The 14,265-nt window shown below is 46.3% G+C and overlaps 1 protein-coding gene across 1 annotated transcript; it reads right to left on the reverse strand.

The window, feature by feature from the left end:
• Positions 1 to 121: 121 nt before the first annotated feature.
• SPG21 (SPG21 abhydrolase domain containing, maspardin) lies at positions 122 to 12,490 on the reverse strand. Its single transcript, XM_082488525.1, has 9 exons — positions 12,393 to 12,490; positions 8,932 to 9,025; positions 4,362 to 4,523; positions 3,429 to 3,509; positions 2,641 to 2,786; positions 2,013 to 2,121; positions 1,602 to 1,709; positions 1,082 to 1,222; positions 122 to 770 (listed from the first exon to the last, which is right to left on the reverse strand). The coding sequence occupies exons 2-9, from the start codon at positions 8,992 to 8,994 to the stop codon at positions 648 to 650; spliced, it is 933 nt and encodes a 310-aa protein (XP_082344651.1). The 5' UTR covers positions 8,995 to 9,025; positions 12,393 to 12,490; the 3' UTR covers positions 122 to 647.
• Between the last annotated feature and the right edge of the window lie 1,775 nt (positions 12,491 to 14,265).

Here is a 14,265-nt window from a genome sequence, read left to right on the forward strand (position 1 = left end):
TGAGGTGAATTCAAGCAAAAGGTGCTGGTTTTCTTAATTGCTAAAGGTGTCTGTGGAGGCCCACCAGGACTGCAGTAAGCTACACTGCTGCTCTCTTGTAGTCAGAACAAGAGACACTTACTGAAATTGAAGTTTTATTGAAAACCATTTTAACAGCAAGAAAGTTAAAAATTCAAACGCTTTATTTCAAATAGAAACTAACTTACAACGCAACATATGAAGCAAATAAGTGATGGCAACATTGGCACTTAAACATCTTTTAAACCAAATATTCAACAAAAATATATGTCAGCTTATAAGTACACAATCTGCACGTGGCAATATATACAGCTGAGTGAAAAATATAAAAAGAAATACTGTTCTGCTTAAGAACATGATAGTGAAGACTTTGGTAGCAAAAATGTCTTTGTTTTTAAAACTGTAGTCTTGAAAGATGCTTCCTTGAATTCAAAGACTAAAAATGAAACAGATCCTATCCCGTTATACTGCTGGAGGTTACTGTCCGCGGGTAGTTCACTGACTATTGATCCTGCTGGAATCACACAGTGATAATCGGCTAACACAAGGAAAAAGGCAGAGTGGGAACAGTTGATTGTACACAGGAAGACCACCAAACCGATTCCTCATTTTCCCCGGCACTCCAAAACCTACTGCTCTTCTTGCTCGTTGCTGGTGTGAAGACTGATCTTTTGGACTTCCAGCTCTTCCGCGCTGACCATGGAGGGATCGATGGCTGCGTACCGGGTACCATGGAACTGCAGCAAATGGATCTGTCAGACATGGAAAACAACACTGAAACAGGTGTAAAAGCATAAGGTTTTGGTAAAAGAGAAATATCCCTTTGAGGATGAAATCATGGCTCTGGAGTACAAGAGTTCAGAGAAAGGACAGAGGAAATGGGCAATGCCAGTCCTCCGTGACTGTGGCTGCTCCCAGCCCTGCCCTTCTGTATCAGCGATCTGAGAGCCAGAGCCAGCAGAGCACCGGCTGGTAAAGAAACAAGCGCAAGCGCAGGAAGGCGTTTCCTCCTGCTGTTCTGGCTATGCGCATTACTAGACTGGGTTTGAATGCGGGGACTCACTTGAATATATAGATTGACCTCAGCACTCCTGCAGAGATACGGGAAGTTGCCTCCTGTCTTGAGGTGAGCTCTTCTGGCATTAGGATAAAGCTTATACATCTCTTCTTTTGCTTCAGTTGAAAGCGCACTTTGGTCAAACACCTACGTAACAAGTCAAAGCAGTTAGTTCTGAATTTAATCAGATTATGTTCATTAAATCCAGCTGATATATGCTGCTTCTAGAAGCAATTCTCAGCTTCTCTGTGGAACAGCGTTAATGAAATGGAAAACAAGCAAACACATTAGGCATCAACAACTAGAAAGCCAACGCTGTGATACATAAACATATGGCTGTGTTATTGCACAGACTGCCCAATTCATAATGTAACACAGAAGAACCATGGTCTTGCCCAAAGGCTTATCTAAATATTAAGTTAGACGCTGCAAATATTTATGAATTTACTAACAGAATATCCAGGCCCCACCTGCCACGGGGAGGAAACGGTGTTTAAATAAAAGGACTATACTGAGATTAACTTACATCCATAATGGTTACAGGGATGTCTCGAATTTTGTGAGGTTCTACATAGGAGTTCTGGCAGTTGAGGGTAAGTCTTGAAGCGAGCTCGCTCTGGCCCAGACTCTCCAGCTTTCAGTAGAGAGAAATACTGATTAACACCACATTTCACTGCAGGGAGTTAATGCAATATTAACAATACACTCAAAGAGAAGTTAATTTTAAAGGCCAACGTAACTGCACTTCAGATGAAGATTATAGTTCCAACTTGGTATCTCTCTTCATGAGACAAATGCTTAAAACATGTTCTTTAGTTGCTCCTGACTCCAGAGCATGGCCTGGAGCAGCAGAAATACTACAGAAATACTACAATCTCCTGCTAAGTAAATCTTCTAGAGACTCACATCACAGCCAGCAGAGTACACAGCGACCTACCCTGTCCACCATGAAGTCAATCCCGTCGGCCATTTCAGGATCCAGAGGACCAGATGCAAAATTCCCAAGGACAATTTTTTTCAGCATAAAAGCAGGCATCAGCCAAAAGCTAAAATAGAAACAAGATGTAACAGTCTTCAAGCAGCCGGGACTCCAACCTTAAGATGCTTTGTTGTAGGCACTCCCTTTCCTCACAGACTTTATGCTTTAACTTCAAATGAAATCCTGAAGCAGCTTCAAGAGCACAGAGATGGAAAACCTGGCAGCTAGGTGCTTGAAACGCGCTGGGAAGCTGTTAGTCTTACATTGCCAGAGTATTTTTTTAAATGTGGTGATTAACACTTTTCTCACTCTAAATGGTTTTGCTAGGAAACAGGCAGAGTCCTTAAATCTGACCACACATGCACAGAGGACCACAAGATGACTCGTCTGTCAAATTCCACACTCCCGGTTGTGAAAATTTCCATTTTCCTCATGGTGCAGCTTTAAAAGTCACAAGTATTCCATCCTGCACCTCCCTCACTCAGGCTGGAAACAGGTTAGACACATGTCCAACCAGATCAGTATCACATTTCACTGCAAAAAAATTAATGCCAGGAATCTGATTGCTTGTGTCAGTCTCGCTTACCTGTTTGCTGTCCATGTCTGATTGAAGATAGAAGTGTCACTAAAGGAATTACACAGGATCAGAGATTGAACTCTCGGAGATTTGTGTGTGTATTCAGCAAATTTCTGGGCCAGAAAGCCTCCTAAAGAAGCTCCAAAAAGGTGAACCTAATTCAAGAAAAAACAAAAACAAAACAAACAACAACAACAACAACAACAAAACAACAAACAGAGATCATGTTACACTTGTGAAAGAGGTGATCTCTAAGCACGTTTCATTACAAAAATAAGTCATTCAGCTTAGTTTCACCCTGTCCTCATGACCCATTGTTTAAGAATCAAACTCTTCTACTCAGCTTCTTGTTTTATGCATAACATAAATGTGATAAATACTGAAAGAAGGAAGCGTTTCCAGGTCACAGTTCAAATTTCTGTTTGTTCATCAAGCCTAAGAAAAAACCCAAACATTTTACTTTGTCTTCAATAGCTATTCCAATCCAACTTTATTGTGGTATTTGGTACTACACGAGTTAGGAAGGATAACTTCCACAGGATCTCATGAAAAACTAGTTAACCAATACAATTTAATACGCCTAGAACAGCTGTTGAATTTAGACCAAGTATGACAATTTTTAAGGGCATTCACCTTCAAAAATAAACTTGTTTCAAAAGCAAAATTGCAACACAGACTTTTTATTCAGAGGCTATATTTTTGTGTCAGATTTTATACACTTCCTCTTAATAAGGTTCTTTCAAACATTAGGTTTTTATTGCAACTACACATCCATTTCCCCATCTCGGAGCACTCACTTTATCCAGCTGAAGGTGGTCTAACAGTTTTCTGAATCCATCACAGAACTCAAGGTGATCCCAGTACACCGGATACTGCAACTAAAATAAGATGAAGTCAGAAAAAGCCGGTCTGCGATCAGTACCTGTCAGCTGACCGCTTGAAAGTCATACCAGTTCTCCCATTAAAGGTTCCAAGGTAGCAACCTGCCTCTCCTGTACCACGAGGCTCAAAGTCCTGAGCAAGGTCCCTACAGCCAGAGGGTGCAAACACCTCCCCCTCGCTTGCACAAAAAATACACAGCTGAAAGCAACACAGAGCACATTTGTTGGGGAAAGTGCAGCGTTGCTTCATTCTGTAATCAGCGGGAGGAAAGGCTGGAATGATTTTTCAGCGATTTTGTCGCACGTAAAGTTGGCAGGTACAGAAAGCATTAACTGCTGCTAGAGGTACAGCAGTACTCCTAAAGCCATAGAGTTTTGCAGAAATATTGTTGGACAAATCAATCGTTTCAGTTCAGCTCAGGAGGTGAAAAGACACAAAACAGCATGCTGTTAGGATTTTGAGGAAGAGGGACTTAGCATCTGCAGCTAGGCAGGCTAAGAACCAGGTTATGCACCATCCCTAAGGCACACTAACCCATACACTTGCCTCATGGCTAACAAAGATCCAGCTGGAGGCAGAGGTGACTTGTATCCAGGGCACACAAGGGAGAAAACAGACCAAGAAGTTAATAACGTGTATGCACAAGGCTCTGGGTAAGCGCTGCCATAAACATACAGCGGATTTCAGCCTGGATCTGCATGCTGCATCCTCTGGAGTACAAGTTAGAATTTTTTTTTTTTGTGGATTCTCCTTAGTCAACACTAAGGAGTTCATCTTCATTATTCAACCTCCAATTAGAGCAACAAGCACAAGTACGCTAACTTTAACACAGGACAGAGAATACTCACAGCGATAACTCTGTAGCCCCAGCCAGTCAGCGCCAAAATTTGCTGGAAAAACACATCTGCCGTTCCGCTTACAGGAGGGAGAAATATGAGTGGGCAGCGAATGCTCCTAGGTCCTGCATCATACAGTGACCAGACTTTACTGTCATCATCGTCTACTATTATCTGGAAAAAAGAGAAGCACAGAGGGGAGGGAGAAGAAACACACAAGACAAATGTGATTCTTCAGCCAGCTTCCAGGATTGCTTCTACAAAATTTCTGTCATCTAGTAAATATTGTAATATTCCAGACCCCTTTGAACAAGACCATCTTTTACTCCTCTTCGCAATAGCTTTCTTCTCTAAGGCTGTTTACTCACTGGAATTACAGCATTTGTGTGAATACTGCTGGAAACAGAACTGTGGCCGTGCACTGTCAAACCAAATGCTTTGTGTGCCCTGACATAAGCCGGATAACGAACACTGCACTGCAGAGTCAGCGGCAGCACAATATGTGGTGTCTTATGAGAGCTCATCCTTCTGCAGACAACTGGAGAACGCTGCAAGTGCTGAAAGTAGTGAATTATGTCGGTTTTAGAGTGATGGACAGCACTTCAAAAATTACACCTGGAAAAAAATACCTCTTCCTTTCTGAGGAAATGCTATTAACTAAAGTTTGCAATGCTTTGCTCTGGATTTCAACTCAGAAGGCCTTAATCAGAACAATAGTTCATCTGGATCTGAAAATTCATATAGAAATCAATCATGGGAACAGCAAGACCGTGCTTCAAAGGATCAGATTTATGCAATATTCCACATGCAGAAAAATATGCTTGGGAAAGGAGCCACCGTGCCATGACCCAGGAGACAGACCCAGGAGGTCAGTTCTAGGTACGGAGAGCAACAGCTGTCGGCTGGAAAAGCACTGCCCCTGGGGGCAGCTTTATAAACAGCCATTGACATTTGCATTCACTGGACAAATGATGTTACTGGGCTAGATACAGGCAAGCCTACTGAATTAAGCAACTAACACCACAAGTTATTGATCCGAAACAGTTATAGCCTGCTGCCAGAAACAGAGGCGCACACAACTCCCAAAGCAGTGCTATAAAGCTGACCTGGAAAGAAAACCACTTCCATCATCTGGCAGCATCTCGGGAGCATCTGGAGTGCCTAGGACACATAGCTAGCTGAAGGAGATTATTCACACACGAGCTGCTACCCTTAACGAGCAGTTCCTCATATTGTGCACATCTCAGGACAGAAGCTAGAAGTCTTAGCACAATTAGTATCTTTAAAGGCACAGGAATTAGGTAAAGGTCGTCTTTTCTAGCAATGCTGGAGCCTGACTTGTTTTTACAAGGCCTGTTCTACCAGCAAACTGCTGCGTATTTTTAGGATGCTCTTTCAACCCTCTACAACCCAGCAAAAGCGTGCAGCTCATACCAGACCAACCAGCACAAACCTCTGGGGAAAGTCTGCATCACACAGTGGGAATTCATCTCCTCTGAATCAAGATTTTATAGCTTTTTGAATAGCAATATACAAGCACAACTCGCTTTTCCATCACCGCAGTTAAGCTTCTCAGGGAATCAGAGAACAGCGTACCACAAATCAGATTTGCTTGACTAACAAATCCGCCTGCAATAAAGCCAGTATTTCAGGCTCTGAGAGCGTGTGAGAAATCACATGATACTGTTGTTTTGTAAAGTCTCTATGAAAAAAAAAAAAAAATAAAAAAAAGAAAGCTTGCATACCAGAGCTTCCAGACCACTGAAAACATTTTAAAATAAACCTTGTACAAAAGCCCTCCCAACTCCTGCAGAAACAACCCTTTGCAGACAACTCCAGAGCTCAGGCCTCTCTGTTCTCAACTGTTATTCCACCAGGAATTTTGGATCAGTTCAGGGTAGCTGTTGGGGTTTTTTTTATTATTAGAGTGTTGATGGCATGTTGTCCTGAGGCTCAATCCATTCTGTTCTGTGGCGACTTCAATCTAGGACTTTTACTTAAAGTTTGTCCTTCCAGAAAAGGACTAGTTATTCATAGGATGCTCCTTCAGCCAGCCAGGTGTCCTAGGCGCTCCAGACCCTCCTGAGATGCTGTCAGTGGCTACTACAAACTTTACCTTTAGTAACGTTTCCAAAGGCAAAATCATAAAACCAAAGTTAGTTCATGTCAAGGGAACTGAGGCTGAAAGATAAAGTTTCTTTCCTTGAGCCCAAGGAATCAATGGGTTTAGACAATTGTTCTATTTGATTTTTAGCCACATGCCAGACAGTTTAACTCCAGCTCCAAAACAAGGCTAAGCACTGTGTAGGCAGACATCAGCGTGGTTAACTGCTGATTGGGTAGGTCACCAGCATTTTTCTTGTTCTGGTCGATCAATCAAGATCGCCTACAGTTCACATAAAAGGTAGAATCTGCCCTGCATTGAAACAAGGGGCAGAACTTCCTTCCCCCTTGAGTTTAGCAGAGCCAGGGTGTCCGCTGCTGAAGAGTTTTAGGAAGGACTTAGATAAGACACCAGTGTATGCAAATGGAGGCTGACAGGCAAAGCTGAAGACTCAGTTTAAATATGTTACTTTCTGTGCTGTACTTCCTATATCTGACAAGAGCAGGAAGGGTGATGAAGCTGTGCATTTCCTGCTCCTGTCATCGCAGCCTGTTTTCAAACAAACTGCTCTGACTCCGCTTCCTTAGGTTGATCTGACAGCAGGAACGTGTGCTTACCAGCAGTAATTATGGTTGGTCATTCCTTGCTCTGTACTGCACATGCTTTGTCTATACTTTTGAGGGGATAACACAAGCAAATGTATTCCTAAAGACTGCTTCAGAGATTAAATACATCTTTAAATTGTTCTTTTTTTCTTTTCTTCTCTCTCCAGAAACCAGGATTAGTTAGTTTATTTCTATCTTCTTCATACCCCATGTTCATCACTGTCGCATCACTTTACTTTTAGGTAGACTGAATCACTCAAGAGGGTAAGGTATTCCCTACTCTGAAGGTCACCAGGTCAACAGCAGCTTCAGTTTACACATGTCCCCATTTCTGAAATCCTAAGTAGTTGGCAGCAGCTGAAGGCAGTAGCCCCTGGCATCGAGCTGCAGCATCACACAGTCCCCACGCCAGCAGCAACGCGTTCCGTTGTAACCACAACCTCCAGTGCCTCAGTCATCCACACCTCTTTCTGCGGAAATGCTGCCTCCTGGCTTTGCTGACCTGATGAGGCATTGCCTGGAGGCAATGGCACAAATAGACCCAGCAGATCTGGTACTGGCCAGAAACAGAAAGAAGCTGGACAGCCAGAGCCTAGACAGAGCATGCAGAGTCAACAGTGACGGATCTTTCTTATTTACAGAGGACACAAATTGGGAAAAATTAATGAGAAACCCTGAACAGAAAATCCTATAGCCCTTCCATAAGGGTAATTTCTTAAAGCCACACACCACCGAGCAGAAATAACACTAGGCACATTGAAGTGTTGTTCCTTAGGTTTGGAGACACAGTCCCTTTCCAGTGGCTCAACTGCAACCAACTTGCTGTTGAGAGAGGTAGTGCTGCTCTTGCCTCTGCTGCCAGCACCATCCCTGCGTTCCTGCAACCCACACAGCCATCCAGATTAGGGAACCGAACCTGCTGGAAGTCAGCACAAAAACAAACTACAAAACGCCCTCAAGCAAGACAGGTCACTGACTCTGCTCAGGTTGTATGGTTACATGAGCGACTGTGCTTGCAGGAGCAGCAGACTGGGGTGTAAAGGCACGACTGTCCTTCAGGCTGGCAGGAGTCCAGGCTGCTGCTGCAGGTTAGTCTGTAGCCACAGCCTCAGCAAGCCTTATCTGCACAGGTACACATGAGAGCTAGCCCAGATCAGGAGCTACATACTTGTACTACACTCTATACTCTCTGCCACTAGGCACGTAGAGAGCAGAACTTGGAGCACTGCACACCTCAAACACTCTCCTGTGGTTCAGTGATAGGAAGTGGAGAAATCCAAGCAAGAGGAGAAAGTGGTTGGAGAGTGTGATTAAGCAGAAGACATCTAAAGGACACACAGCGGAAGAAACGGGCTGTACGCAGTGTTCCTTAACCGTGGTGGAAAAAAACCAAACCAACTGCCACGACACGTTGCCTTCAGACGCTCTGCTTCAGCCTGAGGACAGTGGGTAGGAATGGCAGAGGTGGCTCTGGCAGCATGGCCACATGGCAGCCGGGTCAGCTGCCCTGCCTCGGTGCAGTGCACGCAGGCAGCTCCATGAGAGTCCATGCATGTGGTCCCCCACACGTGCTATTTCCTTGGAGTCTCTTCCTCAGGCACTGCTGGCATCAGGATGCCAGGTACTGCTGCCACGGCTCACAACTGTGAGCCTCTGCTCCCCACCACCACATGCGAAAGTGACCTCCGAGAAGCACGTGAAAATTAAGAGCATGCTTTCATGCATTCATATGACACGTGGGACAACAGTTCAGGAGATAAGGCAGGTCACTAGCACAGCCACAACTGTTCTGCATTAACCAGACAGCTCAGTCTCCCCCACTACAAAGCAAGAGGAGACATTTCACCCACAAGTCGATTACAGCTGTACGTACCTTTTTAAGAGGAACTGTGCTTCTGAACCAGTTATAGTCAGGAGAGACTTTAATCTCTCCCATGATGTTTAGAAGAAACTCAGTTTAGGTCAGCCTGAAAAAGAGAGAGACAAAGTTAGAAATCAATACAACAGCTTTACCAGAGGCAGCACTTAAAAGCTGTGCTGTTCGCATAAAGCATTTGCAGAGTGAGTTTGCTCTTATCAGTTGATTGTACTACTCTGACTCGCGCCAAGTTTACTTATCCTCAGTTTTCATCACAAACCATTTAATTATTCTCCCAAGAGACAGTCACCTGACTGCCTTACTGTACCAGCCTTATTATGAAATGATGATGCTCTTGTAACAGCATTCCTGTGTAACAAGTTGTAGTGAAAGAAAACTGTGTTGCAGGCTGTAAGTGGCTTAAAAAGCTAAAGCACGTTTTCAGTTTGGTTTTAACTTACAAAGCACTCCAAATTTATATCTAATAAGTGTTCATACAATTCACTCCACAGTCAGACAATAGACTTGTATTATTTCACGAACCTACTGCCTAAGTATTCAGACCACATTCTTCCATCTCAGGATAACTAACCCAAAGGAGTCCCAAAGCACACTGGGAACATCAGATGATCTGAGGCTAAATTTACAGAAGAGCCTTGAAGTTTCAATTCCACCCACACAGAAGCTGACCCTTGTCAGGAGTTACCAACAATAATATCCTTGAAGCACACCAATTAATACAGGACAAATTGATTCAGAGTTGGGTCCACACAGGAACACCACTAATTCACTGTCACTATGTATGCTAGAACATTCTGACTTCAATGTCTTGTAATACTCCATTAATTTGTAATAAACACTTAGGTAACTTGTAGATTTAACTTTTTTTTTTAAAGCAGTGAGAGACCATTAGCTTCCATTTATACAACAGATGGTATCAGTTTTGAAGCTTGCAGACTCAACAGCTTTACCCTGAAAGCCAACTGCCTCAGGGGATTATTTTCATGCATTCACGCACAGCACTGAGCATAATAAAACAAAGCAACTTTTACTCTTGTTACTTAACAGTTGCCAAGTATAAATCAATAGGTTTTGTTTCTTAATTCTTCATAACATAAGACCTCGGTATGTTCTGTGAGTCACTCCATTTCTGCCTGCAGGAAAGCTGCTGGTGTGCAGGCTTAACTACCTTATTGGGTTTCAGCTGGATTAACACTTATTTACAGTTTTCTCATTTTACAGTTTTCATTTGCCATTTTCCAAGTACAGAAAACATGAATTTTAAAGGGGAAAGTACTTTCTAAATTGCAAGGCAACACACATCTTCCACAGAGCCAGCGATACACCTTTCATGTCTAACGAGGGTGTGAGAGGTAGCAAACTCAGCTGCATGGCCACTGTTTTAATTTTGCGTGGCTTTGTTTTGGTGCTAGCATCAACTATTCTGCTCTTTGTCATAGTTTGGCAGCAGGTAAAAAAAATACCTATTCCACCAGCCTGCAAGGCAGAGCAGGCACAAAGATGTATTACTGACTAAGGGAGACAGACAGTCATTAGAGAAAGGAAACAGCAGTTTAGTCTACTAATTCCTTTCTGCCACCATGTATTACCTGGTTATCAAAAAGCTATTCAGTAAACCACAGTGTGCCAAAGTTATAGCAGAAATAAAAAATTACAGCAAATGCCTTAAAACAACACGTTCTCTTTGAGTATTATTTTACAGCAGGGCCAAGAGACACAAGTCATGGTTGGGCCTCACTACGCTAGGCACTGCGTGAATAAAAATGCGCAGGAGAGGGAGACTTTCTGCTAATAATTCTGGTTGTCATAAAGGGTCAGAAATCTCTTCCCTCTGTGACCACCTCTCTTTTTCTGTCATCTGAGTCTTTCCGCGCTGTTAAGCTAGTTTGTGGGCTGGCACATCACTTGGGAGCACAAAGCTGTCTCAGGCATGGATGCAGATGAAATTCATCCTGTCAGCATCCATCGGCTCGCACCAGAGCAGGTTAAAAGTCCATCTGCAGCCTAAATGTTGAGCTTTCCAGTTCACCTGCTATCCCTTGCAGAAGCAAATCGCTGGTCACCAGGACCTGGGCTGATTTCCGCCAGCTCCTTTCTTGTAAAGGTGTATCTGCGACCCCCCCCCCCTAAGGATTGCTCCTCTATTACAGCAGGAGTAAATGGTTTTCCTTTGATTATAGACTTTTTTGCTGAAGTCGATGTCCTATTACTGATTTTTTTTTTTCCCATTGGTACAGAAACGGTGCGTTAAATTTGCACACACAAACATTTGTGTCAACAACTATGTGCTCTTCCAGCCACAGAAAAGCTGAACCATGAACTGGAAACAGAGAAGCGGCCACTGAAGGTAACTCAAAACACAAAGAACCTGATGCTGTTCATGATCCAGCCTCTAAAGACCCGAGTTTCATTTTTGGTAAAACCAAACAACCTGAAGAACTCTAACCTCTCAAAAATAATTCCCCTAAAGGAAGAATCACCTATGGATGCGTTCAGAACACTCGATAATATTCTCCTTGTATGTTACTCCCACTACACTAGTAACACTTTCCACTCATTATTGATCTAGAAGGATTTTGATCCTGCCACTAGGGAGGAAATCCTGCCAGAGCAGATTAGATGAGCAAATTGCTCCTCTCCCCCATGCTGTGTCTGCCAGAGCTGGGGCCACCGGGCAACGGCTCTCCCACTGCACTGGCCATGCAGCGCCCACTCCCACTGGCCAAGAGACCTGAATCAGCAACAACAGCACCAAGAGCCGATGGCGACTACAGGCAAAGATGCAGGGGAGATGCCAGAGCTATGGGTGCTTTACGAACACCAAACACTGGCAATGGGGAAGAAGAGTTAAGGATAATTGGGATGTGGTGGCAGCACCTTCCCCTCTTCCCCAGCGCTGTTCCCACCAGCCCTGACCCAGGCTGCCCATGACCCCAGCACCTGCTCCCTTCCCCTCCCCAACTACAGCCGGCTCTCCCAGCTTTGGGGGGAAAAGGGGGCAAAACCCCACTCAGCACCCTCAGACCAGGCTCTCTTCCCAGCCCCTTCCTCTCAGAGTCCCCCCGGGAAGATGAACCCCAAGGGCAGGGCTGGGCTTTGGGCTCCCTGCGGTAGCAACTCCCAAGCCACACACCCCACCAGCCCGGGGCCCCCAGGGGTCGCGATATAGCACCCCCACCCCCCGAAGCCCGATATCGCCTCATAGCCATCCAGCCCCTCAGGCAGAGCCTCGTCCAGGGTTGATGCTGTCCCACAGCCTGAGAGACCACTCCCCGGTCTCCTCAAGGCCCACCCGGCCCCTCAGTGCTCCCCCCCTCTCCAGGCCCTCAGGGCCCACCCGGCCCCTCAGTGCTCCCCACCTCCCCGACACCTCAGAGCCCCCTTCCCGGTCCGGGGCCCCGAGGAGAGGAGCAGGCCGGTCCTCACAACAACGATCCCCCCACCTCCCGCCTTACCCCCTCACCGGGACGCCAGGAACGCAGGACTGCCACTCTCCTCCTCCGACCCCCCAGCGCGCCCAAGCGGGTGCACCCGCCGCCGGCCGCTACTTCCGGGTGCTGCGCCCGCGCACGGCCACGTGACGGTGGGGAGGAGCGCGGGCGGGGCGGAAAAAGAGCGGCCGCCATTGCTGCCGAGGCGGAAGTAAACGATCTTGGCGCCATAGCTACCGAGGCAGAGATCACGTGGCTCCGCTGCGGCGCGGTGATTGGTCAGTGGTGTGTGAGGGGCCGCAGCCGCCATTAGCGCCCCTCGGGCGGGGGTGTCTGAGGAACTGGTCTTTGGTGGTGGTGTGGCGCTCCGCCGGTTCCTGACAGAAGTGGGTTTTAACCGAGGAAAAAAGGAACGGTAGCTCTTTGCAAGTGTTTTATTCCGCTCTCTGCCGCCGCTCTGCTTGGCGCAGGCGTCATTGTGACTTGCCACTGCCATCCAGTGGGAGAGAGTGTAATTTTTTTTAATATACGTGAGAAATCCGGAGTGATTTCGGTGAAAGCCCCGGTGAGTGAAACAGCGTGTGTTCAAGTCTGGGTCTTAATTTTAATATAGTAGGTATTATCCTGCTCTGTCGATCCAGCTGTGGAGCAGTGCTTGTTCTTCTAATACAAAATCTGGGTTTTTCCGTTTGCTGAGTCTATTCAAACAGACTATTTTTTAAAAAGCTAAATTTAAGGCTGTGCTAAAAACTGAGTTGCACAGGGTAAGTTGGAAGGCACAATGGCAGTGCCTGCCTTTCGTACACACAGAAACATTTGCAAGTAAAGCTCCGACCTAAGAAAATTGTTCATTTGAATAGTTTTTCGCAAGTAGTGTTTTTACCGGTTTATTTCCAGGCGGCCACGTTTTGAGGGGAAGCTCAAGGGGCGAGTAGGGACCAGCAGCGGGTGCCCTGAGCGCTCCCGGCCACTGTGCACCAGGTACCCAACCTGCCTTCACTCCAGTCCGGAGCTGCCGCTGTTCTTGCCATGCTTCCATAAGGTTGTCACACGGCAAACCACCTCTGTTGATGCCCGTTGGGACATCCCTGAACCTCACCCGTTATTCCTGCCTGTCAAAAAGCTCCTGAAAGGAAACATGGCAGGGGAGCGGGGCGGCCTTGGCTGTAAGGCAGCTCCGGGCGCTTGAGGAGGGTGACTGGTGACGTGTCCCTGAGTCTGAGTCGTTCCTGCGAAGGCCATTTGGGATCAATTAGCTTTGTTTAATTGGTAGGTGACAAACGGGAGTTGGAGGTGAGCTGGGAGAAGCAGGTGGGGGGATGCCTGTCAGTGGTAGGCAGGTTCTCTGTGAGCTACGCGTAAAGGGTATGTTTGATTAGGTAACGTACACATCTATACGTAGTGCTGTTCCCTGGCTGGGGATCACTCCGTGTCGAGGCATTGGTTTCATCTCTCTCCCAAAGTTGCTTCATTTTGCTTAAAAGTTTTTAGCTGCTGGTTCAGTTTGTTTGGGTTTTTTTCCAATCATTTCTGGGATCTTTTTTGGGAACATTTTTCTTGTTGTTGTGTTTAGGAGGCGGAATTAAACGGCAGGACTCGCGGAAATTGTGTGGCGAGAGGAGGCGCGGAAAGCCCTTTGGGGCCTGCCGCTGCCGGGACTGCATTTCCCATGATGCACTGCGGCGGGGTGGGCGGCCTCCCTTCTCCCCCTAGGCCTACATCTCCCATGAGGCCTCGCGCGGGCGCCGGCAGAGTATTGGGCGCAGCGCTCCGCGTGCTGCCCGCTGGGAGCGGTAGTTCGCGGCGTGTGCGCGGTGACGCCGGGCGGCGGCGCGCTGCCGTCACTGAGGCGGCAGGGGGAGGAGGGGGTGTTTACGGCGCGGGTGGGGCGCGGAGC

The sequence above is a fragment of the Vanellus vanellus genome (assembly GCF_965231255.1).
Source record: "Vanellus vanellus genome assembly, chromosome: 11".
Lineage (NCBI taxonomy): Eukaryota > Metazoa > Chordata > Aves > Charadriiformes > Charadriidae > Vanellus > Vanellus vanellus.

Excerpts from the sequence above, each read along its gene's own strand:
- SPG21 (XM_082488525.1), bottom strand. The coding sequence starts at position 8,994 with ATGGGAGAGATTAAAGTCTCTCCTGACTATAACTGGTTCAGAAGCACA. Across the intron at positions 3,510-4,361 it reads GGGGCTACAGAGTTATCGCT|TTGCAGTATCCGGTGTACTG; the intron begins GTGAGTATTCTC and ends ATCTTATTTTAG. Across the intron at positions 2,787-3,428 it reads ACCACCTTCAGCTGGATAAA|GTTCACCTTTTTGGAGCTTC; the intron begins GTGAGTGCTCCG and ends TTCTTGAATTAG.